Source organism: Stegodyphus dumicola, chromosome 7 (assembly GCF_044657685.1).
Source record: "Stegodyphus dumicola isolate Sdum_Otavi_A_Nest chromosome 7, ASM4465768v1".
Classification (NCBI taxonomy): domain Eukaryota; kingdom Metazoa; phylum Arthropoda; class Arachnida; order Araneae; family Eresidae; genus Stegodyphus; species Stegodyphus dumicola.
The window spans coordinates 37866774-37894729 of NC_140774.1; the positions used below are offsets into that span (position 1 = coordinate 37866774).

At 32.9% G+C, this 27956-nt stretch overlaps 1 protein-coding gene and 1 long non-coding RNA gene across 2 annotated transcripts in view; one reads left to right on the plus strand and one right to left on the minus strand.

The window, feature by feature from the left end:
* The window catches only part of LOC118191521 (uncharacterized), a 23782-nt gene extending 14540 nt beyond the window's left edge, over positions 1-9242 (minus strand). The window contains exon 1 of the mRNA XM_035362325.2: positions 7801-9242. Coding sequence (XP_035218216.1) covers positions 7842-8492 — 651 coding nt within the window. The 5' untranslated portion in view covers positions 8493-9242 and the 3' untranslated portion in view covers positions 7801-7841. The remainder of the gene's footprint in view (positions 1-7800) is intronic.
* Positions 8425-27492, plus strand: LOC118191522 (uncharacterized). The gene is made up of 3 exons (XR_004758612.2): positions 8425-8536; positions 13661-13753; positions 25161-27492. It is a non-coding gene; the product is annotated as an uncharacterized LOC118191522 (long non-coding RNA).
* The last annotated feature ends 464 nt before the right edge of the window (positions 27493-27956 follow it).

Sequence of the window (27956 nt, forward strand, 5' to 3'; positions counted from 1 at the left end):
AATTCCATTCGCACTGTTAATTAAAGGGCACAAACGTCCATAATAAATTTATGAGAACTAAAATGTCAGCCAAGGCACTCCCACGTTCAAGTTTTTGAATTTTATGGGGGGGGGGACAATTTAATCGATAGATCTTGAGAGCGTCTTGAACAGCCTAACTACCGTCTGTAGTATGACAGTCATGACACTTCGTCGTGACCTGCATTTTAAGAGCAAGATTTAGGTTTCCCAACTCTCTGTGTGACAGAAGACGCAAGTGTTATTATCCTAGCTTGTGGCGCGTGCACTAATTTGATACAGAATTAGAAAAATCTCCGCTTCTGCATAGCTATCAAGCTTGGATAATCCAAGATAAAGTAGACTAATGCAACCCCGTTAGTTAAAAGGTCGTTAAAGAAATAAAAATACACAGGCATTTCGGAATAAAAAAATGGATGTAAAAAGTCTTTTGATGATTTATGCAGTACAGTGTCGCTTACAAGTCTTCTTTTATATCTTAGTGCTTAGTGCAGTTCTTTTATATCAATGAAATCAGTGGTTTCCAAAATATGGGGTCGATAGATAATTTTTAAAGAGTCGTCGAAAGGTGTTGACGCAATAGTCTTAAAATGTGAGTTGGATGAGAATTTCTGATGGATCGCGAAAACTTTTGAGGAATTAGTTTTCCATTCCATACTATACATATATATGAGATAATTTTGTGTGCATCACTTGAGGAATGCAAGCCATCTGTTAAGGATGAGATTTTATCTGTAATTACTTAAAAATACTGTAATGTGTAGACTCATAACATAACGTAACAGAGACACATTTGACCAAAAAAATGCATTAATTTTTTTTTCGTGGACAGTTTTAATTAGCATAAACATGTTACTTTGGATGTTTACGTTTACACGTTACTTTTTACACATTCACACATTACTTTGGATGCGATAAGCACCCCACAATTCTATACACAGCTCATCATATTTCGAGACAGTGTATGATACAACGAAGCAAGAAGATACGAACAAGCAGGGCAAGAGAGAATAGAAAAAATGACTGCGCATTTCAGCAAAGAGGCATCTGCAAAGATGAATCCTTTGTTTAAATAATGAATGGTGATTAGACAAAAACTAACCGCATTGCTGTTGGCATAATACGGATTAATGTTCAAGTAACGCAGTTAAGATTCCAGGAAGGGGACGTATCCAAAGTAAAATCAGGAATTAAAAGGACTATTGCCAAATTAAAGTTAGTAATTTTCTTTCATATTTTATGTCTTACCTATATAAACTTTATTTATATTATATCTTGATTTTGAAATTTCTAAACTATTGCTTATAGAGATATACAAGAGTTTAGTAATTTCAAAATTAAGACTATCAATTGTTAAAGTCGCAAATTATGCTGCGAAATCAATAAAACAATCAAGAGCTAGTAATTAAATCAGGTAGCCAACAAAATGGAAAGAAAATCAAAGTAATATAATAATATAAAAAACTAATAGTTGAAAATTCTTTGATCTTTCTCAAGGAGAAGCAGAATAAATTTCAACAAAACCACGTTTCTGAATTATAGCTGGATGATTTTCAAACCAAATTCAAGAAATAATTCAAAAGTGAGAACAAAAAATAAGAAAATTTGAAGTACTTTAAAAAAAATGTAGTAAAATTAAAATTTTTATAATAATGAAGAATCTTAAAAAAATCTTTTAATCAATCATCAAGACATAATATGCTCTGGCGTGACCCTAAACTTCTAAAATAGTCTTGTTTCACTTTACAAAATTTTGACTTTTAAATTTAATTACTTTAATGTTTTTCAAGCTACTTACCAGTTTTGTCATTTCTTTTATTAAAAGTTTCTTGGAGGATTATCAATTAAGCTCTTTTTAAATTTCTTTTGTTACTTTTCTGGTATCTGTTAAAAATTTATGTAGTACTATATTTAGGTTCACATCGTAGCAGATTATAATATATAAATATAGGGTTCCTAAAATGACACTACTATTATAACTTGAAGATTCATAAAAAGTGTTTTTAAAACTTCATTTTTATTAGCAATCTTTAACATTATAAAAAGAAATTTAATAGCCTTGCATTGTTATTTTAAACTGCTTTAAATCTGTTTATTTTTTAGTATTCACTTTTTGATATATTTCATGACTTTGTTTTGATAATCATCCAGGTATAATACAGAAACGTGACTCTACTGAACAATTTTCGTCTGCTCCTTGAAAAAGAGCAAAGAATTTTCAACTATCTGTTTTATTATATTATACGTTATTTTGTTGGCCACCATTATGGAATTCATTATTATCTCTTGATTATATACATATATGTATACTAATTTTTTTCTGGAAGTCAGAGAATATTCATTTTTAATGCCTTTAAAATTATAACCCTACCCTATCATTAACAAGCTTTTCAGTTAACAGACTGTAACGTTTTTCACGCTGTTTCAACAACATTCAGTAACAATCAAGAACACTTTTGTGCAACGCCATTATTTGTTCTGTGATAAAACTGACTGTAATAGGTTCTATTTTTAGCCCAAAGGAACATTAGCCCAGAAGGGCTGTTAGTCTGAAAACGACATTTTGCGTCCAATCACTAAAAGCATTGGATAACTTTTAAAATTGTTGTCACTAAATATTATCACCACCACTATTATTAATATATCTTTCACGCATTGTCATAGAAAAAAATAAAATTTTGAATAACGTAGTCCTCTAGCAGAATATGGGCATACCTGGAAGCCCGAATTTTGAATTCTAATATTTTTATTACCTACCTATCATATTTTATAAGACTTAAACGAATTTTTGATTAAAAAATTCAGTAATTTCAAAGTGAGTAGTGGCAACACTGTACGGAATAAAACATTTTTATCTACAGAGCGCGAGAATGTCTATTGGAAATTCTAAAGATACGCTGTTTTTTAATTAAAAGGCAGAAAGCCATCAAAGGGTGTTAACCCAAATGCACTCAAAACATGTATGTGTTTGTAAATAAAAAAGCGTTCTATTGAGCGCAGTATAAAATCTGAAACCTTTTGGATTTCTTTTAATAAGATGCAATATTTTTAACTATGATCTTTAGAGTGCTGTCTTAAAATTAAAACACGAAAACGTATCAGATACTTCGAACACTGCAAAAATAGCTAATTTTTTGGATTCAACTAAGATTTTTGTATTTAATTGCACACATAATTAGTGGCAAAAGCAACTATGTAATTAAGTTTACAGTGTTCAAATCAAAATAGTTGCTTTCATTAATAACTAATTATCAAGTAACCAATATTATGGGATCGTATTTCAATGGATTCTATTATCTTAAGGTGAAAAAGTTTCGGACAACTGAAGCCCATCGTTTTGATTATGAATCAGCAACACTAGTAATTCAGTTGCCATATACATATAACATGTATTCTGCTCATTTATATTCTAAAGCAGGGTGTTTAAACTTTGTCCAATCCTCTTTAAAACATCTCTGCTTTAGCTTGCTTAGATCTGGCGTGTTTTATTATAATCGATTAAATAATGACAAACTTTTTTTCACAAACGACAGCTTTCAACCGAAAGAAACATTTTTCCAGCTGCCCGCCAGCGACCGAAACGGTGAAGTCGCTGATCACTGGTGGTTCGGTTCGGGGTTCGAATCTCGGTGGACAAGGCTGGCTGCATGGATGCTTTGGTGGGTTTTTTTCCAAGTTTAACGTATGTACGAGACAAATTCCCTTAGAAAGCTCTCAACGGAAGCATCCCTTCCCTTAGGTAGATAGCCTTCGAGTGCTTTGCTCTAATCAAATAATCCAAACCAAATACCTTCATTTTACTTCTACCATCTCGTTTCAGTAAATAGCTATCTGATCGAAAATTACAGTGCAATTGTAATAGAATTTACAGAATTGTAGGGAAAAAAAAAGTCTTTTAAAAAAAAACTTTAAAAAGTCTTTTCAAAAAAAAAAAAAAAATTACGTAATTACCTAACAAATGATAAAAGAAAGTAAGTGCGGTTTTCTCTTGAGAATTTTATGACATGCAAGCAAGAAACGCATCATGTTTTCTGTAGAAATAAAAGTTGTAGCTGCCTCATAAATTTTAAACTGTTTCGGCTCCTGGCAACTGTTTTACAAAATCCCATCTTAGTGAGTCTCTGCGCTTAGACTAGTGATCTTTTCCAAAACATGAAAGGCCATGTTCTTGATAAGTGTTTTCTTCAAAGTGGATATACAATCAATGGTTTTTTTCCCTCTCGCCTTCGACAGTTTTAAAAAATCACATATTAGCATTTTCTTTTATTTAAAATATTTATTAATATCATAAGATCAGTAAAACGCATGAGCAACCTTATAAATACCCTCTATCAAATTTGCAAGAGTACATAATGAATTTCAAAATCCTAATTTTTCGGGGGCTATAAGTCATAACTTTTAGCTGTTAATGAAGCAAGGATGTGAGAACAATTTTTCTCTTATTTGTTTAAATGCTCACATATTTTACAGTGTAGGCTAATTAGAAATTTGTAAGTCGTTGTTTACTCGTTTACTGTACCTTTGACAGCTGGAATATATATGTATTCGGCAAAGACTTTGTTTTAAGCATGTGCATCCCAAGCACTGTGTAACGATAGTTACAGCAGTGGGGCTTTTCGGCCAACATGCTAGCGTCCAGGGGATCCACCGTGCTTCTGTTTGCGAAAAGAAAGTGTAGGCTAAAAAATATTAAATTTATGATGGTTTATTTTATGATAGTTATAAAATTACGATGGTTTATTTGATCTGATTTGCGAAAGTAGCCCCGATCCAACAAACTAAATCTGTGTTTAGCCATAATATCATAAAGTTTCCGGACCTTCCATTACAATAAAGAAAAGAAAAGCGGGCAGTCCGTGCTCTCTATACATAGTTCTCTATACATATACAACACAGGAAAATTAGGTGCAGAAAGCGAATAAAAAAACATGTCAATAATAATAATAACACATAAAATAGATCTAAAGGGATAACCAATTACATCCAACCCTTTAGATCTGAACACATACACACAAATCAATAAATAATGTGAACAAAAAAAACAGCTGGTTTTAAACTAAATCGATTAAAGAAAGATTTCCATTCATAACCCTGATTTCTACTATAATACTATTAATATAATTATCTTACTATTAATTATTTTCATCATTTCTTGTGAAAAAAGCAACACCATTTTTATACGATTTTGAGACTGTATTTTCATTGAAATCAGGTTGAGATAAATTTGTTCTCGCTATTTAACAAAACGATTGTAGAAATAAACTATAGGTACAATGAATGCAAATACAATGAATCTTATTATGGGGATCATCTCCAGTGGAAGATTGCCCTTTTAAGTGACTAGTATATCTGAGAATATGAATACGAATACATTTTAATATTTATAATATTCTTCCCTAACAAGACCATTCTCTAGCCTGACAAGGCCTTTAAAACCGCCCATTATGACGATCACCAAAATGCCTGATCTCGGTAACAACCTAATTTTAAACAATCAAATGCGAAGTAATTTCTAACTATACTACCATATTCTACAAACTCAGAAATTTATTTCCAATGAAAAAAATCAGCGTATATTTAACTGAGAAACATATTATGTGTCGATTTTAAGATCATCATCATCTTATTATCCTGTGTTCTAAAATCGCTTATTTCTACTGGCATTACCACCAGTGGACGAATGGATAAAATCGCTGAACACTGGTAGTTTGATCAGCATTCGATTTCTAGCAAACAAGCTTGCTGCGTGAGGTTTTCGTGCCCTCCCCCAAATGTGTTATGTGAATGTGAACTAGTTTTCCCATAGAAAATCGTCAACAAAATCACCATTCCTTTACGAAGAATGTCCTCGCGTGAATCACTATAATCATTTAAAACAAGCAAACAACATCGTTCATTTATATATTAGCTTTCTTTTATCTAGTATTTCTTTGAGCAACTATGTGGATCAAGTGTTTTGCAATTAATAAATCTGAAACATGAATATTTAGTTACTAATATATTATGATACTAAACTTATATTTTGCAATAAATTTGGATTTATGTTATGGCTATGAAATTTCATCTTATGTCTGTATAAATTCACACAATACTTCATTAGCGGCACCTTGTAAATAAAAGTAAGTATGCTACTGCTAAGGATATAAGATCCAATTATTGATTTAATGCCAAGGGATATCCAAACATGAGTGTATATTAAAATAAAATTATTACATTGAACTGTATTAAAACTATTTATTTTTTATTTTTATCAAATTATTATAAGAAATAAATTAATTTTAATAATTACAGAAACATGCTATTTGCTGCGTGCATGCACTTTACAGATAATTTTATTTTCCTTTCACAGCACGGTAGAAAGGAATTATGCTTTTAATTTTCAGAAAGCCTACTGTACCAGTATTAACTATATGGGCTGCTAATTTGCAAAGAAATCATTGTGATTGTGCCTATTGTCTGTTTACTAAATATCGGTACCTTTGCGCAGTAAGTTCTGAGGACACTGACTTATATTTATATAATGCGTGTGAAAATCGTCAAACGGAGAACATCAGGAAAATGGACCCAATCACTTATAATTCAAAATTTTTGACTGGTCAGTACTCTTTAAAATTATAGAAGCAATATTCGATAAACTTCACTATTAGTTCATTATGTTTAACTTTTTGTAGTAATTATTTCGATATTCAACAAATTTCTTAGAATGTAAAAATTAAAACCAGAATTAGTTTCCTGTCCTTTTCTGCTGTAGCGATATCTGCTAATATACATTAAGAAAAAACTGGTCACTTAAAGCCTTTAGAAAACAAATTTTCTCTAGTAACAAGTAGTATTTTCTTTCCTTGAAATGACAGAAAATTCAGTTTCTTATGTTAAAGAATTCAGCTGTAATTTTTAGAATAAATTTTTGTTTAAAATAAAATGAAATTTACTGTTTTAAACCATAAATGTGGAGTAACCATAAATGAGTCAAAAAAAAGTTTTAAAACCATATTGATACGTATAAAAATCCTTTTAACTTGAGAGTTCTAAGACTTTTCCGAGCTCATTTAATAAGTATAAAATTCATTAATCATAAAATGAGAAAGTATAAAATGAAAATTCATCAAGTACAAGATAAGAGCAAGAAATACAATTTTTTTCTCTAAAAAAAGTTATCGATTAATATTTCTTATTTAGAATAGGAGCTAATTTTTACTTAATTTACACAACAAAAAAGTATAATTTTAAAATGTAAGAAGCACTAATTGCTGTTACGTACTTTTTATAAATTCTATTCTTCTAAATTTAAAACTACGGATCTTTTTCCATTGATCCAGGAATTATATCTTAAATGCACGAATGAACGCCTTAAAGATATAAAAAACAAATATATTGCATTTTGTAGTAATTATTTTAACAATTAGAATATTGTATTTGAAATTTAGCACATTTTTTCCTCTCTCTTCCAAAGCACAACATATTAGTCGCTTATTTTATATTATGCATTTTTCTGAGATTTCTCTAATCTCACCAATTCAATCATGTTCAATGATGATATTTATGCTAAGTGATGCGAAAAAGTATTATTACTATTAAATTATACAGTGTTTCTCTTACGGTAAGCTTATACTGCCACTAGCACTGCAGCAAAAGAGGACGTATACAAAACTTCAAAGCAAAATAAATAGGAATAAAGTAATATTTGGAGAATATAGTACATTTGTTTGAATTTGGTAGCATGCAGATAAATTTAAAAATAGCAATAACTAATTCAAAGTAAAAAATATGAATACCACTTACTGATTAAAAATATGTACAGATGTTAGTTTCATCCTTCGCTGCTATAATGTCATCCAGTCAAATATGTCTAAAAATTCATCCTTCTGTTCGTGGAACATGGGAGGACTTTTCGATTCTGTCATAAGCATCATCACTGGTGACGGGGTGGTGCAACAGGACGGCGAAGATGAAGTATCTGGCGGTGAGGATGAAAATCCTTCGTTAGACGCTCCAGTACTGTCCTTGTCATCATACCCGATTGCCTCCCGAAGTTGCTTGATGTACTCAATGGCACAGCGCAGAGTTTCAACTTTACTTAATTTCTTTGTGGCTGAATTGCCGGACCCGGAACGACTTTTACTGGGAGGCTGAGATGTGACCCCTAAATGAGGAGGTATGTGGTCACGCAAAGTGGCGAATCCCAAGTTAACCAGGCGCACGCGTTTGCGTTCACGAGCGTTCCGCCTGGCTACCGACCGTGCTTGCTGCTGGGGCGTACGGGGTGTAGATCCCCTCCTTGCCCTGCGACGAGGTCCAATAGGCTCCTGGGTAACTCCCACGCGATCCAATGGCAGCAAAAGGCGATGCGTGGGCGGATCGGGTAGTTGGTCCGTTGTAGTGTTCTCTGTTGTTTCATTCGGTGGAGTTGCAAAACAGGTGGAGGTGGAACTACTGCTGACGTCTTGCGCAACGTCGTCATCTTTGAAGTCCATTGTTCTGCGATAGAGTCAGGAGTAAAGAAATAAGAGGAGCGCTGGTAAAATATGTTTACTTTTAAGATCAATACATTCTTTTGTGTTCGTCTTAATTCAAAAACGGTACTGCCGTTTGCGATTTTTTGTTGCTACTGGAATATAAGTTAATGAGAAGTCCATTTGCTCATACGGGGGATAAAATTAAAAGTTAATTTAAAAATTCACCAAATATCCTTTTGTCTGTTGTAATACAACTTTTTTACATATAATTTAGTGTTGATCTGAAGTTCTTTTTACGTATAGCACTAACTTCAAGTATCGTTTAAAAGTCTACCTGATCACCTAAATTTATAGAAACTGTAACTGCTTGTACACTGAAACTGTAACAACGGCTGAAAGAAAATATATAACCGCTAGAAACAATTCTAAAAGCTAAATTGAAAATTTAAAAAAATACTGAATGTCAGCTGAAGTCGTTATCTTTCCCTTCGATGAGGATCAAAATCATATCTATAGAAGTCAGTCAATATGCCAGTTAATTCTTAATTAATTTTGCTTGATTCTGCATAAATCTCAACGCGGTTGTCATTCGAGAGATGTCAGAATTCAGAAGGGAGGAGAACCATCTCATCCGAGAAGAGAAATCGAAGGGAATGGGAAGAAAGTATCGAATGTCAGTCGGAGGAGTCCGTCCTGTCCCAGTTTTGCGAAGAAGCACGGCTTTAATGATCTTTGGCCCTGACCGCGCCGCTTTATCTGCTACTAACGGTCATTACGTACAGCCGAAAAAAGACTGGTTTTTCTTTCCCTCTCGTTCTTCTCGCATCCTTTAGGGGTGGGGATGGCTTTCCTCCCCCCACCCCTTCCTCAGGGTGATTCTATGACGTAAGCAGGTTCCCACCGTAGACTCGTCTTTACCCTGCAGGGTAAGGAGGGGTTTTTAGGGATAGAAGTAGATCTTCCAGCTCTTTCACTTTAATTATTGAAAGAGATTTTTTATGTTGATGATCTTTCCTTAACGCGAGCAATTGTGAGATAAATTTATGGATTGATTTTCATTTTATTCTGTTTCTTAAAAATATTTTGATTTTCTACTTTATTAAGGGCTATGTAAAAAATTATTTTAATGTTAAGTATTCGAAAGCTTTGCTGTTAAATTTATGCCTGTTAATTTAAGCAATATTTGAAAGCAAGTCTACCAAACGTAAAAGGTTTATAAATATGGAATATCTGTTTTGGAAATAATTGTTTTCACAAAGATGTACTTCCTATTATTCTCGACTAAAGGACGAAATATATTTAAGTAAAATTTTACTTAATTATAAAAAAAAATAGTGTAAAATTTTAGTATATTTATACAATTTTATTAATAGCTTTTTATTAATTCTAAGTTCATCAAAATAAATAAATAAATATTTTCCTCGAAAAGCTTATGGCTTCATTATCTGAACGTCATATTTTATTTGCTAATGTTTAATCTAACATAGATTTCAAAATCAAAATGGCAAATTTTACTTTCTTCCAAATACTTCAAAAAGGGGGTTACTTTTCGGGATTTTTCTTGTATTTAATGAGTGAATTCCATAACTTAATAATACAGAAAATATGGATACTTGAAGGAAATATCCGATCCAGTTAAATAAATACATAGCTATAACTTGAATAATCAAAGGTCTTCTTTATTAAATATGAACACAAATCTCCACGTGCGTTAATTTAAAATGATATAATATAATTTCATCCCTCCGCTCACTCTTTGATTTTGCCAGCTCGTTTTAAAGATTAGGACTTTATTTTTCATGTCTAATTTCTTAGGGTTTGCCCCCCCCCTTTTTTTTAAACCGAAATTTGTATACCGAAATCAGAGTGCGTTGTTAAGGTAAACTGTTCGAGATCTTAAATTGCAGATCTTCTTGTTCTCTCTCTCTCTCTCCCCCCCCCCTTTTTTTTTTTTTTTGTTGTTTTTTTAACTTTATTTAATATTTTAAGCAGGTATGTGTACCCATATCTACAAACATTTACAATATTTACATATATACATCTATATATATATATTCTTTGAGATAAATTCCACTTTTCATTATAAATTTCATTATATTCCATTTTTCATTATAATATTTCATATTACAGGGATTTCATTAATAATACTTCTATGAATGTATAGAGAAAATATAATAATAATCCTGTATATATACATACATGTAAGATTAGAGTAATAACAAATTCAAACGGCTAGTTAAACCCAAATTTCATAAATTGATTAACCAATCGAAAATAATTTCCGAATCATATACAACTTCGCGATGATTGAATGATTTATTTACGCATTCGCAATGCATACATTTCGGAAGGTATTTCTTAATTTTCCTGAAAGAGGGCGCCACTCAAGCGCGATATTAAAGAGCTGATCTGACAGATTTCATTTCCGAGGTGTAACCCAAACTGAAGGGAATTCGTAGACGGCACTCAAAAGTGATTATTTGGTAAAAAAAAAAAAAAAAAGGGGGGGGGTTAACAACATTTCTTATTACTTGCAGCAGTTAGTAGCAGTTCAAAGTATCAGTTCTGTATATTATTTAAAAAATAATGATATTAATGATTAAGAAATGAGTACGCTGATTACTTTTAAATTGTTCAAATTTTAAGCAATATACAGCCTTAATTAGAAAGATAAGATAAAATAAATTAAAGATCTTGTATCACGTGAAATGTACCATTTCGGAAAACTGAAAATTCTCCGCGTTACGTGGACGATAACTTGGAAGTGAAACTTGATGAGTAAAATGAAAATATTAAGCAAAGCATTCTCAAATATCAAGGGAAATATTATAATTTCAAATATTAAGCAAGGAAAATAATTAAGCAAGGAGGGAATTAAATCTATGAATACACTTTAGGAGAGGGATTTTCTCAACTTCTGACAGAAAGGCTTACAATAAAAGATTAGTTATGGTACTGTTGAAATCCCATGGTCCAAAAAGACTGACAAAAATTTAATGTAGGCTTCAAATAAGAGAATGAAATCAATAGAAATGTTTCCAATTTTCTTAAGTACAATAATACGCTAATAAATACATAATTATACTAATAAATATGTAATAAATATACTATGGAAGTAAATTACATCGTGTGTACAAACACAACGGTCTTTAGAATAAAATAATGTATCTTCTTTTTACTTCCTTGTACGAAGTAGTAAAGGAATTATTGCAATCGTGAAAAACTTCGGGTATCATATTTCATTCATTTTGACGGCTCTCGAACGCATTAACGATGTTTTTGCATAACATATCTACGTACGGGCAGAATATGGAACTCTTTTTTATTCCAAAATGGATTGGAAGACAACAAAAATGGATTTAGAAGAGATTTTTTTCGTGACGTTCGTACATACGTATATATATATCTCGCATAATTCGAAAACGAGTAGCTGTAGAACGTTTAAATTCCGTATATGGGACTATTATAACATGTAGTTGTGTACCTCCCTTTTTCACGGCACCAAAAATATGTATGTCTCTATTACCCGGCTCGGGGTGCCCAGTTTTTAAATTATTATATATTGATAAATTATGCATTTTTTGCTTTAAAAACTATTGCATTATGTTGTTATTTTGTTCCGATTAAGGATTTTTATGTCTTTAGTTAATCTTCCTTCAATAGGTACAGAATTATCAAGAATTTAAAATTTTAAGTAAAAGCCTAACCAGGCAGCCATTTGTTTACATTTAAAACTCTTAGTAGAATAGTGAATTAAGTCAGTTGGTGTTCCAATTTCAATGTCTTTTGCCCAGTGTGACCTAAAGTTAATTTTTAGATTTTTTGCAGTGAAAAATTTGTCTTGCTACCCGCTGGCCGAATTGCGCTTTTTTTTTTTTTTTTTTTTTTTTTTTTTACTGCGTAGAAACTCTAATTTTAATTGTCATCTTTTTAACTGTATTTGGTGCTTTAGATTTTTCTCTACTTTACATTTTTTAATGAAGATTGAGTTTTAATATATTTTTGCCTTGCAGCAATGTGAGCAATGAATTAATTGAATTAGAAATATATGTCTAATGAAATTCGAGGAAATAAATTTAAATAAAGAGCAGTAAAAAATTTTAATAATTTAATAGGCCGTAGAAAAAAGTCATGTGGTATCCACATCAGATATTATATTTTGATGTTTATTTATCATGTAAAGATGTCAGGTTTCTATTGTTGGTTAATTTATACTTATGGATAAAGCAGTACAAGAGATTCGTTCACAAATCGATTCAAAAGTACGGCACGGTGAAATATTGCGAATGACCAGTAGGCCAGCTCCGCTGAAAATGTTTATATTGTCAAAATACTGGGTTTTCCAACTTAATGTGGAAAAAAAAAAAACCTTACAAGGGATCTCTTAGATTATTCAGAACATGAAAAATCTCTTTTAGTCTTCTTAGTTAGAAACATGGTGCAAGCCGAATACTTTTCTCAGTTAGAAACACGGTGCAAGCCGAATACTGCTGCTAACCGTTGTGTCAAATGAGCATAGAGAAATGCAGTTATAAATAAGCGTAAGTATAATATAAAATGACTGACGCATGAATTGAATTAAGGAGAAAACAACAATAAAAATATGCAAGTATCATCAAAAAGATGGACCTGGTTTTAAAGAGTTTTATTTCAAATGGGGCTTAAGACAGCAATTTTTATTGTGAAATAAATATAAGAGCTTAAAAATTTCATCATAGAGAATTTCAGTATGAACTCTGCCATTGTCCTGCAAACATCAAAGCAGTATTCTGTTTCCATCCATCGATCTGTTTTCCATCCACCGACCATATCTGTCGTAATAATTGCAATAGCAGCTACTGATTATTTTGCAGCAGGTAGCTGTGTCTCATAAGTTCTCCAAAAATTGCATTGAGGATTTTTAACAGATTTTAATTTTACATACCAAGCCACCGTTGCACGTTTTTGTTGCACTGTCGCAGTTTTCATGCGAACTAACTGGTTAACGCCGGCGACGTCATTACTTCTGTGAAAAGCTTCTGTGCATGTCAAAATTACTACTTCCATCCTTAAATTCAAAAGTGAATAATTATTTTGATATAAAAAACTAAAAATATTGATTTATGATAAAGAATATTATGGCGATTAAAATCAGATCTATTCTTTTAAGTGGCTGTTTATTTTCATGTTAACGTTTTATATTGAAGGGCTTTGCTACGATCTCACAGGATCACTAGGATGAAAAGGCAACGGGATTCCTCCTGAAAGAAGCAGTTGACTGATCTAATCATTACAGTTGAGTATGTGATTTATAAATGCATATTGTAAACCTTAAATTTATGTTCCAACCTCTAAAAAATCCCTTTTCTGCAATACATCATTCCAAATCATCCTTGTGGGTTGTAAGTGACTTCCCCCAAAATTCTCCATGCTTATGGCCAGTCATGTTCCATGCTTCTGGTGAGTCGAAATAACGAAGCTGAAGGTCCTGAAAGTTGTGCCGAAGTTGCAAGCTTTTGCAGCACCTTTGAGTTTTGTAACCTTGCGTAAAAATTTACTTAGTGAAGAGTGTTATTTTAGTGGAATATTTTAAGATATCGCTTTGTGCAGCGAGTCGATTTCGAAAGCTATAAACAGTATTAGCCTGTTGAATTTGGTGGAGCATACTTTCTAAAAGTGGTGAAAAACAAGTTTCGAATTCCAATCTTTATACACTGAAGAATAGATGCCAGTACCATCTTCTCGTAAATAAAAAAAAAATTTTTTTAAATGCCAAATGATATTAAAAACAGTAAATTATAGCTCCAAAAGCTATTTTTCATGTTTTTTAATTAATTTTTAATTCATTTTGAGCAGCCGTTTTAAATTATTTCTCATTTTAACAAAAATGATTTTCGAAATTAAAATGATTTTTGTTTCAACCAGATTTATTTAAAACGACTGGAATTTACAATGCTTTTTGATATAAATTTCCGAATGCCTACCATGAGGATAATTTAGTTTGAATAACCATTCGAGCCTGTTCACAGAAACAAGGAAGCCAGTTCCGGGTCTGCTTTTTATCTTAAAGTGCATCTCGATCAGTGACATAGTCATCGATGCTTATCATGAATCAAACTTTTTTTTCAACTAGTAGTTAAATTTCTGTTTCGGGCTAACGTTAACCACAGCTTCGATAAGTGATAATAATAAATTAGATAAAGAATAATTGATGGTTGACTCTTCAGATTCACGTAACCGCTTTCTTATTGTAAAGGTTGTTATTTCTCTTAATGCTTTTTGCTAACACTAAACCATCTCATCAGCCATTTTGGTTCACAATTCCTTTTATCCTTTTTCCCCTCCATTATTCATACCTCATTCGGATTCATTATGCACATTTACTTTTAAGAAACAAATTTCCTAATACTCGTTTCTTATTTCCATTATAAGCTTGATGAATCGATTGAAAGATCGAGTAGCTCGAGTTCAATAGTTTGAACTCCATAGAAATAATGTTTTAATAATAAAAGACTTTTACATCGATCAACAGAGTTTTTCTCAAAAATTAAAATTTAGTTGTAGTAAACAGTTTCTTGAGACATCAACACTTTGTACAGCCCATCAAATAGTTCTTCACAAAGTTAGCTTGCTTGGTTTTCAGTCAGTAAGGTGACTTCCATCTGATGAACAGCTGTAGCCAGCTTAGTTGCTGGAAGCAACATTTTAGGTGTAGATGTGAAATTGTTCGCAGAAAACGTTAACTCCTGTTGCTGTGATGCTCTAAAATATAGTCGAGTGTGATAAGGCTTTTAGCTGTGTGAATGTTTTAGAAAATGATAGTCCTACTCTCATGTAATTTTCAGTATCTACAATAAGGTATTTTGTCATGTGCTGATAAAATAACCTATCAATATGTAACAAAAGTAACCTGTTCTATAATTACCTATCGAAGCTTTGTTTCACGTAATTTCGAAATAGGAGCACAGGTATAATTTTTAAAAAAATTTATTCATGATGAGCGCGTAACAAAAAAAAAAAAAAAAAAAAACATACTAAGGGAATTGGAAAGTAAGCTATATATTTTTTAATTCTGAGCTACTCATTTCAGTCTGTAATTTTATTAACACTTGGCAATGGTTTTAGAACTCTCATGTACCATTTCAATGATTTAATAATGATTTTATGAGTCACAGTTATCAACTATTTGTTGAGTAACAGTTGTCAGTATTTGATAAGTAACAGTAATCAGTTATCAATTTTAGATTAAAATTTCGTATAGAATTCCTTGCCGCTATGTGGAAAAAGTTCCGAAAATGTTTGTAGGGCAGTTCTGCTTCAAACGCAAACACCTGTATGCTACCTTCGAAGTAACATCCAAAGGAGCACGCATGTTTTCTCCTGCAGTTTTAACATTCCTAGAAGCATTGCTGGAATGCCTCGTTTGGTCTCTATCAAAGCTAGCTATTACATCAATTTTTATAGTTTGAATTATCTCAAAATTCTTAACCTGCAGAGCGTTTTTGTTAAGAGAAAACAACAGAGTCAACCAGAAAGAAATCTGGCAATAAAGGCAGTTGTGGGTAAGACAGAATCCTATTTCTGATCAAAGGAAGTCAAGATTTTTCCTCAAAGAGCGACATCGTACCGAAAGGTGAAATAATGCTTTAATGCTGATTTTACTGTATATGAACTAGGGTTGTAAAGTCAATAGTTTTTTTCCCTTGAGACAAGAGGCGTGAAAAATGCGCAGTGTCCTTGTCGGACTCGAAACCTGGACTTCTCGAATACATGTCGAGTATGCTTTCAGTTACACCTGGGTTTCTTAAACTGTGGGTCGCGACCCCCAAGGGGGCCGCCAATAATTTCAGCAGTTTTGATATTTCTTTAACTTATTATAATAATTTTACAATTACCAAATATTTTTACACAATGTATCCGAAAATAGATAAAGATAAAACAATACAGACCAAGAAAAAAATGAAAACGTTTCGTCACATTCTTTTTATAATAGAAACGTTCATTTTCCTTACTTTGCACGTGACGCTGTCATTTCGTCCGTTACTTATTTAAAAATTTCACATTGTTCTATGTCTTAAAATTAGAAATTAAAGTTAATGACCTAAAACTGCAATAGTATGCTACAGTGAAAGTGAAAAATTGACAATTTCACTCACGCGTGTGTCGGATTTGCGCAGTACTTATGGGGTCCCACAAAATTTTTTTTAATATTATGGCGGGGGAAGGCAGGAAACATGAAAAATATGCACTGCTCTTGGGACTCGAATCCTAGACCTCTCGAATACGGGTAGAGTGTTCTTCCAATTACACCATGAAGGCATGTGGAAAGGATAGAGAAAATACCTTATACGGTTATCCCGAAAGAAGTCACTTGATATATTCAAGTGTGCAAAAACTTAACCAGAAAATACATTTTTCAACATAAAACCTTGAATCTTTTGAAAAAGGATTTTGTAATCAGTACAATGAAAAAGACTCAGAAGGTACGTTAGAGGCGCTTAAAGGGTTCGTGAAAGCACACGAAACGTGAGGAGTCAGCGCTCGCAGTGCAAGGCAACTTAAAAAGAAGAAAGGAGTGCTCCCTTCCAGGCTTTCTTCAAGTGCAAATGAGATTGCACGTGCAGAATAGCCCCAAGAAAACATAATCAAGAGGTTTGTTTTGTGCATTTAAACGTTTTAAATTATACAAACTAGAATTACCCATCCATCAATAATACTGCTTTATATGGAAACAACTTTGCTTTCAAGTTTGTGCGAAAATGTGTGCGAAGGGTGCCTCTAAACTCTTCCTTTTGTCCTAAACTAGAGGAAGTACCCGCTACCATTTAAGTTAGATGGAGAGTAATGTATCTAACAACACAGAGATACCGCTGTAATCCTTCTCTAAAAACGATGCAAAAAATAAGATTTATAGTCATACATTTTTCAATTTGATGCTATAGGAACCCACATAAAAAATTTCCATACAAAAATAAACCAATTCTCTCCCGTTATATCAGCAATAATGGCACGCAGTTTTTAATGAGTTTCACCTTTCGAACCAAATCGTTGTAAAAGCTGATGTTCCATCCAATATTTCATCTATATTCAATTTTAGTCGATTCAATGTGGCAAAAAAATTGATCATAATGGATCACAAATTAATGCGAACAACCAAACACACAAACAGATATTCTTCTTAATATATATAGATTTTGTAAAATTTACAAGTTTTTGATTAACAAACTCTGCGATTTGAAAGCGAGCAGTGGCAGCACTTTTCGAAATAAAGCATTTTTGTCTCCACCGTGCGAGACTGTTGCCACTCGCAAAAATGAGTGCGAAAATTAGCGCTTTCAGAGTTTTTAATTAATATTTCGGCTGATTAAAGTTGTACGAAGATAGGAACAGTCGAAATGGTTTTCCATGAGGTTTTGGAATCGAAAATAATATATATAATGTTTGGCAATGGTATTTTTATTTCATTGTAAAACTTGGTAATTTTTTATTAACAAACTGTACGATTTGAAAGCGAGTAGTGGCAATACTTCTCAAAATAAAGCAAATTTTTTATCTCCAGCGTGCGAGACTGTTGCCACTCGGAAAAATGAGGGCGAAAATTATCGCTTTCAGAGTTTTTAATTAATATCTTTGATTTTAGGTATTTTTGTTTTCAGAAAAAAGTGGGCGTTGACCTTTTCCAGGACCCCAAAAAAATTGTAGACCAAGAAAAAGTTTGGTGACTATAGCTGATTATAACCGACTGTGTTAATCGCGAACAAACACTCAAACAGCCATTTTTCTTTATATATATAGGTTAGAAAATTCAAATTTCATGCGTTTCAGTGTTATATATGCGTGTTCAATGTTATGAACAAAGATTGTCGGCGTTGTGCTAGAAACTTTTGTAAATAGTGACAAACTTGAAAAGGGAGTTCTTTTAGAGCATACTGAGAAACGTTATTCTGAACTGAAAAAAAAGGACAGGATGTAATTTTTATGCGCCATATAAGCCGAACTTCTAAATGCACCTTTCCACTACTATTATTTCCCATTGAAACATCCGTAGAATAAACCATAACGCATTTTATTAAACCTTTTTCCTTGTCACATTTTTTAATATTATTACTGCTGATGTAGAGCTATTGGTAAGAGCTTATTGAAACATTATATCCTAGCTATCGAATTTTATGTCATAAAGTCTTTTATTTTCGTCCTTTAACCCATTGACACTGAACTATCTTTAAAAAAGAAGTTGAAGAGAATAAGACAAGATAATAATGCTTTCACTGTCATTTCAGTTATAATTTAGTTGGATACATTTTCGCTGAGGCTTTTTGGTTTCCTTTCAAGATAGAATGTGAGTGGGCATATTTGAGAGCTCTTTTCTACCAGGCCTTGTCACTAATTTTGACGAATGAGTTCGGTCTCAAAAAGAATCATTATGTGTTTTGCCTTTGGGTGGCATCGAAGTATGATACTTGATACATTATAAAAGATTATAAAGTTCGAGAAGTTTTACTTTTGTTACGATAAATTATAGCTCATATATTTTAGCTTTTTATTGACGTTACGCTTATTATTTAATTACAACGGAAAAATGTCATAATAGTCTACTGATAAAAAAGCATGGAATAACCGCCGTATCAAATTTAATACTTTGAATTAGCAAACAATCAGCAAGAAACAAATTATTGTGAATTCGAAAAAAAAAGAAAAGAAAAAAAAAAGAAAACTTCGTATTTAAATGCAGCCTGTAGAAGTTTGCGTGAACAAATTATGCCAAATGTTAAAAGAAACTTAACTGATTACAAGAATTTTTTTAACTATAGCTTTTACATTTTGATAAACCAGAATAACTAACTTGAGATTCTCAATAATAATACATGCCTATTTGTGTATGGTGATCACAGTGTTAAATACTAATTTTGCAAGAAAGGTTAATGAAGAAAACTTTATAATTTTTCTTTTGACCTTAGACATATACTCCAATTAAAAAGTTTCTGAGAGTAACATGTAGAATTTTGCGATAACTATTCTATCATGCAAAGTGGACTTTCAGATCGGCAATATGCTTTGTTAACTGCATGGATTATTTGCTAGTTGAGTGCAAAACTTCATCTTCAGAGATCTGTGGACTTAAAGATTTTTTCGACAAGACATCGGACATCAGAATCTATACTTTATATGCATTACATCAGCATTATAGTTTTAGCGATACTGTACGTTTTGGAGGTGGATTTCTTGAAACATTCATTGTGCTCTTATGAGAAATCGAACTCAATTCTAGAGATTATATAGCTGATATGATCAACACTATATTAAAAGAGCACATAGAAGGAAGTCTTTAATTCTAACTTTCACCATCCAGTATAAAGAGCGGCCGGATAAAGGAGATAATACCCAATCGACTAACTCATACTGGTGATGAATTATTTTATACCATCTTGAATTCCGGGCGTAACTATAGAAACATTAGAAATTTGGAGCAGATTTTCATGAAATATTCTCCATGCCGTCGTCGGAATTCAAATCCGAAGCTTCAGATAACTTTACACTTGTACACCACAAGAACAACGGAAGAAATGCCATTCATTAATTTGTAACGTAGTAACTGTTAGTCAATTCTTATGATAACAGTTCTCATTCTTGATGAACATCTAATCGAATATGCATTTGCATGTAAAGAACTCTTTCATACTACATGTAATATCTCAATAGTATGAAATATCGTTCATAAATATAAAAGGGGTCCCAAGTTATATTTCTGTTGACACAGCCTTGTCAATCATACGGATGAGCATATCTTTTTAACATTCTTTATCCTGTTTAGGATATTTTATCCTTGGAAATGTATGTCTTAAAACAATGTTTAAAGAAATAAAGCGTATGCTAACCTTTGTTAAACGTCCTCAGTATATAGAAGTTGAATGTTTCTAAGTAACGGTTTAATTTCTTAATTCTAAAAATGTGTCCATACTTTAAATAACAAAATGGATTGAGTGTCAAAGAGTTTAAAAGGGCTATAATTGCAACAAGAAGGCTTAATGAGAAACTGCGCTTGTTTTCGAGGCAGTTATAAGATCAGATGTGCGGGATGTATAGCATGCAAGACTATTAATCAAATAGAATTTAGGGATTGTGTATATTTATCCAAACCTGGGTATCGAAAATTTTCTTAGCTCTTGAATATCCTTCTTCTGTAGAGTAAAAAAGCAGGCCTGAATTATGTATTATATAAATATAACCGATGGCAAAAATATCATTATTTTGTCAAACAGCAATAAGAGATGTATAATCGGGTTTTTTAATATACATCATGTTTTCGCTCATTAAAAACGTACCAACATATGAAAGAATCTTTCAAAAGGATATATATGATATAACATTTTACTGAATAATACAAAACTTTAACTCCCTATCACATTTATCAACTTGAAACTGAAAATGACATCCATGATTTAGTGTGGGAACCTCACATTATAATTATAATTATTGCTTATTACCTGTAGTTAACTTCATATATAATTACTAGGTAATTATTCTTTAAGCATGTCGTCAACCATTTAAGGAATCGATTTGCCAATATACGATAAGCGACGATGCTTGGATGCATAATATATGCTTGGAAGTCATCAATAATTTCCTTTCCAATGGAAATATAACAAATAGGCATTATCTGACAGAAACAGCAATGTCTAACAGCTATATATAACTGAAGAACATATTAACATCTGAGACAGAATTAAAATGTCCCCAAACAAGGACCCGTCTTTCGTGTAATGTACCAAATGAACAGGCTCAGTATAATTCGCCAATTCATCTTGCAGCAAATTAAAGAACGCAGGACATTCCAGTATCTGTATAACTGTCTATACCTCCCTCGAGGAATGCCAGTAAAACACGAGATATTTGTTTCAATGGGGGCGTGGCAACAGTCAAGATGGCTACTGAGACTAAGCTTACTTGTTTGTTGGTAATTACCGAAGTTCAATCTTCTGGTGTCGTTTTTGTGTACAGCTTAATTGGGATTGTACGAAATGAAGATGTTCCAGGCTTCGTAGTGGTCTGATGATTTCGATTAGTGATTAATTTATAGAGGCGTTTCCCTGGACTTGCACATTGAAACATGCCCTCGAGTTGTATATTTTTGGGTGGTCAGTGAATATATCATTGAGCATTAAGAAGAAGCATCATTAGGAATGAGCACAGAATAAACAGGAGGGAAATAGAAATCAGAACTGCATGTATATGCCAGTAACACGAGATACAAAACGTTTGCTCGCAAGAAACAGAATATTTTATATACATTATTACTTAGTATGTCATATAAAAAAGAAATCAGCTTTTCAGAAATGTAAAAACCAGAGTAGATTCATAGAGGCTTATAATCACATAGAAGACAACTGCACATGCTCAGTTTTTTTGTCACTTACTATATTTTGCAAGAGGCTATATGTGATTAATTTCTGTTGTTTTCGTATGATGGCTAGATTCAGAATGATGGACACTTTTTGAGGTAACGACCTTCTTCAGAGTTACAGTAACATAATATAGAATCTTGTTTATCCGCAGAATGTAGGTCGATACTACCTGAGAAAGTTGGGTCCTTTGGAAGCGGGAAGAAAAAAAAAGGGACTAAATATGACTACTATTTCATATTAAAAATTATAATTTTTTGCTGATTATTTGAATCAGTTTCACTTTTATACTGAACACGGAGTTCCTAACACTACATAAAAAATAGAAAGAGTAAAAGATGCTGATATAAATATTCAGCCAATAAAAATAAAAGTAAGTACATATAAGTAAAGTAAAAATAGTACATATAATGTAGCTGCACCGTACTGAGTGAAAGACAATCAGTATAGTGAAACGTTACACGTGGCAGGCAGTGACGATTATGTTTTAAGTTGTCGTAGATTATGTAGCAGTTAAAGCAATATAGCATGACGTAAGAGAGAGCAAATCGCGTTCATGTTCGCCAAGTTACCATGACTATAATCTCTCCATCTACCTACCTAATGTTGACATGTTTATTGTGCTGTTATTGACCCCGAACTGACACATGAGTTTTTATAATTTTTTAACAACAATTTTTCGCAACAGTTTTCCAAAGGCAGTAAAAACAAAACAAAACAAAACAAAAACTTTAACAACAACTTCAAAACTACTTTTAGCCTGCATGCTATTTGACAATAAATTATAGCCATAGGCATTTTACTTCAACTATTGCATGAAGCACATACTGAATGACCATTTTCTCTTTTCATCTTTTTTCGAAAAATGGAGAGTTTTTTCGGATTTCTTCCTTAAGCTTAAAATATTACTAATATAAGTCTTTCTTAAAAGAAGTTTTGTAAAGCAAACTTCCATAAGCTATACCTGTATAAAAAAAAAGAAGGAATAATATGTGTTTAGCATTTATCCTTACAGTATATAACTAATATATAAAATAGTTCGCGCCATGCTGCTGTGTACAAGTTTAAGATCACTTTGATATTCCTCTTCAGTGGCCGAATAATTAAAGACCGCTATTTGGCCCACCAGTGGCCGAGCGGTAAAGTCGCTGAACACTGGTAGTTTGTCGGGGATTTAAATTCCGGCGAACGGACTGACTGACTGCATAGGCGCTTTCATCGTTTGGACACATGGGGAATACGAGCCAGTCTCCCATAGAAAGTCCTTGACGAAGCATCCCTCCCTTTAGGCAGACAGCCCTCGAGTGCTGTGCCATAATCAAATAAACTAAACTAAGAGAACCCAGGCGAACAAGCTGGATGTATGGTAAATTTGCTCATGTGTAGTGTGAATATGAGCCAGTTTCCTTTCGAAAGTCCTCTACGAAGGCATCCCTTCCATTAGCCAAGTAGACCTCGTGTGCTTTGCCTTAACCTAGTTTTAATGTAAGATTACATTTTAATATGAAGGTTAGTGTCCCATGTTGAAGTTGAAAATAAATTTATAAAAGGTAAGAAATCAAATCATTTTGTAATACTTTTTATCCTTTCGTTTCCTCACAAATTTCTCCTTTTAAAGTTTTTCTGTTTACACTGATTCCTTATCTCTTTTATGCTGTGTTTTACACCATCTTCAGTTTCAAATTCTGCTGTAATGTTGCAGCTTTTATTGCCTTGTGCAAAAATGCTGTTTTCATAGCACTGAACCACATGTAGAAAAAAATTTAAGTATGTTTTTTGTGTATTTGGAAGTGTTCATAGCATGGCTTTCATGCATTGTAAGAAAAATTGTCTTTCATACTGGCATGTACAGCACACCGATGGATCAGGTCACATTTCTACCTCTTGTAGATAAATAAATGCATTAGAATAATCCTAAAATGTCACGATCTGTTCATGAACTTACAGGTGCGGTCAAAGTCTCACGAATCTATACTCTAGAAATCCACGCACATACGAATCATCCCCAGTCGAACATGTGATGACATAATCCATAATTGCATTGATGAACGAAAGTGATAGATGAGCTGTCACCTTACGCAACAAAACAAACAAACAGAACAGAAGGGTTTGCATATTAATGGCTCTATACACGAACTCATTTCTGGGTTCTGATAGGAAGATAGTTGGCAGACTGATGAGTGACAGCTGATGCAAGTATCGTGTTTCTGCCCGTCTTCTTTTTGCTGAAGAGAGCTTTTCAAGACTTGATGAATGTCAATGAATGTCAATTATAGTTTAGTGATTGCACGTAATATTGCATATTTGCTTTGATGCGTTACATGGTTCTGCTGTATCAAAATTCTGAGTAGAACATGCATTGCTAAACGGCAACCACAATTATGTCTGAGATAACTGTTGCTATAATTTGAATACAAGAGTATTAGAAAGGTGGCCATGGCCCTTACTTCGTTAGAAATGAAAGCTAGGTATTTACTTCGAGTTACAAAGTGTCTTGAACTACGTTCCACCATTATATGAGAATTCACTAGAAACTATTGAAAACCTGCTAGAATTCTTAGCAGAATATATTTGTTCCTAGAATTTGAAGAATGAATGCGAGTTTTTCTCTAACATAGAGATTTTACCTAAAAGTCAACATCAGTTTAAGGTTGAATTTTACATAACTTTAAATTCTTTTTTAAAGAAAGATGTTGCGAAGAGGGCAATTGTTCCCTATTCCTGTGTAGCAAAAATTCCTAATAATAAAATATTTATTATGTTTAATTAGTAAAAACTGCAAAATTTTCTCGTAAATTTTGCAGAGATATGCTTAATAAGATTTTTCCAGTAAAATCAAATCTGGTATATAATTAATAAAAAATTTATTTTATCCATGCCGCAATCATTCATCGCTAAACTGAAAGTTTTTCCTTTATGTCTACTCCTTAAATTTGTTTCAAAATTCTAGAATTTAAGTCGGTAATGTACCTAGAAAGATGACCTGTATCAGTAAATTTGTTCCTTAATATGGCCACTTATTTTATGAGCTGAAGAAATTTCTATTTGCTTCTAATTTAAGGAGCAATTTTATTTTGCTTTTAATTAATCAAATAATAATGAATATTATTCTAATTGGAAATTTAACCCTTTGGGGAGCAAATACTAATTAAGATTTTATTTTACATACTTATAGTAAGTGCTTTATTTTACTTACTTACTTATAGTATTTTATTTTACTTACTTACTTATAGTAAGTATTTTATTTTACTTACTTACATATAGTATGAAAATGCTTCTATAAAATTCTGTGTACCTTGTTTTAAAGGATCCACCAGAGACTGAATGGATAAAACTGCTGAAAGTGATAGTGGACTCAAATTTAAACTGGATTGAACTACCTCTTTCGGGTGATTGGATTAACTGCAGAGTATTTTCGAGACTCCCCACGACTGTAAGGTGAATACGAATCAGTTTTCTATAGAAACATCTATGAAGATATTCCTCCTTTTGAAAAGATATCCTCTGCATGCTTTGCGACAATTTATTAAACAAGTAAACAAAGAAACTTTATTTTAAGGAACTATATTGATACTGTACAGGGTGTACCGTAAATGTTGCGATAAACTTCTGGGAAAGGTAGGCCACATCGTGAGGAACCCCATGCCCAGAAACGTCACTGTACGCCGCCAGGGGGTGCTCTACAGGAGAATGCTAGTGGAAAGTAAGGATTGCCTCATTCGAGCAATAGCCACCATACGAAGAGCATAGAACACTAAACGAACGGAGAGCTTGCGTACATGTACTTAGTGTATAGAATAGCTGAGGGTGATGGAGGAACCGCTGCACGCATTTATCGAGAACGCTTCTCCGACAGATATCAACCATACCACAGTTTGTTTGGACGTCTGCTTCAAAATTTGTGCGACTACGGGTCTTTAAGAAGTGGACTCATTTTGGACTGAATGTTCGTAGCCATTTGAACAGATCATTCCCGCATCGATGAACTGGGCGTGGTGGACCGGTTCCCTGGCCCCCACGCTCACCGAATTTATAGAGTCTTGATTTCTTTTTATGAGGAGCCATCAAAAGTGTCGTGTATCACGATCCTGTTGTGTCTGAAATGGATATCTTGGCAAGACTAATCTGCGCAGCTGCTACAATCAAAGAAACTCCCAGTGTGTTTGAACAAGTTCAGCAATCAATGGTCCGTTGTCGTCTGATGGTGTAAACTTCGAGCATTTGTTGTAACATTAAAGCTGTCGAAACACCATTTGTATTCATGTCGTCCAATAAATATTTTAAATTAATCACTCTCTTGCTTTCTTTCCCATCTTCTACCTCTGCTACCACTTAGACATTTCCGGGTATAGGTTCCTAAGCAATTCTTAATCTTAATGATGTGCACTACCTCTCTAGAAGTTTATCGCAACATTTACGATACACCCTGTATATCAAGGACTGATATCTTATAAAATAAATCTTATAGCTGTTCTTTTTGGCATACCCTCAAATACCATATCAGTACTTACATATTATTCCGTCGAACGTGAAAGTTGGCTACCATCGAGCCGTGGAAGCTGGCGAAGATCCTGCCAAAGTTGCTCCAATCATTCCTGCAAAATTCTGAAGGAACTGTAGCCTCTTTAATAAACAATCAGTATTTGACCAGCTTCGTTTTGTGCTTCATAAAAATGTCGCTTTATCAGCCATATTCAGTTCACCATATCTTGCCCATTAATAGGCACTTTGAACGTAGGATCTCATAAGTCGAATTTTTATTTTCTGTAGAAGACAGGTCCCAAATTTTAATTATTTTTTCAAAATGTAAGAAAAATACAACAATAGCAGATAATGTATATCCTTTTTCATAAAATCAAAAGGTGGCTCATCGAGAATCAGTGGAGGTTACATCAAACCAAAGCGCAGATGTTACGAGTGTGTGACAGATTCACTGCGGCCAGGATAATACGCAAGTACCAGTATGTCATAGACTGATATTATTTCAATTTAACATTTTCGCTTTGTGCGTCTATATTTTATATTATCCGTGTTTGAAATACTTGCCGGGACGGATTTGATATTCTATTGATATGTATGAGTAAACATTCCTCTAATTTATTTTTATATCATGTGTTTCTATGGAAAGTTTTTAGCAAACCGGCCAGTTTTAGTATTCTTCTTTCAGACATTCTGCTGTAGAACAGTCTAATGCATTCTTAAATTCTATTCGTTTTTAAATTTTGTTTTACAAATTAATATAACTTTTAATCGTTGAAGATTATGTAAAACAAGATAGGTCTTGGATTCTTCAGCACAATCAATGAACTGAACCCAATTTAAAATTAGGCAACAATGATGTAAATTTGGAGTAAAATTCCATTGATTTCAAGGGCGATCAAACGCAGGTCCATCTTCTTCAGCAGAAAAAAAAAATTCCTAATTTCAGAAGAAGAAAAAAAATGGTGTATTTCTCTTCCGTTTGAAATTCAATTCACGCCTCAAAAATCCATCGTATTGTTAAATTATGGGCAGTTAAAGTTATTTGACTTAGTGGTCCAATTTTAAATGTACTTTCATCCAATATCGTATTCTTAAAGGTTTTTCAGTAAATTTATGTATTTTTATATTTGCTTCCTGCATGAATATTCTATTAAAACTGTTGTGAAGAGACTGCAATAATCAACATATTATGTCAGTTTTTAACTTATTTCTTCCAGTTGCGGGCACTAGCCATTATAGGCTTTGACCACTAATAAGGCCAGAAGCGCTGGTCACTAATAAAGTGACAATGGCTATTAGGGGCCTCCATGATAAATGGAGGCCCCTGATAGGTAAGCCAGTGTTGCTTCCTATGAAGCGACAGACAATTTTATATCTATACCTTTCCGGTGTTCGAACCTGGGCTCTTCAGAATGTCAATCGTGAGACCTAGACGGGAAGACCTAGACAGAACGATAGACCTAGATGTTAAACCTTAGACCTAGACGCGAAAGTCACTAATCACTTTCCCGTCTAGGTTTCACTTTAAATTTAAGGTGGCCATTAATTATATCAACTTCAAATTTGCTAGATTTATTTCCCTTAGCAATTTACACAATTTATTGGTTTTAATTAATTTTTC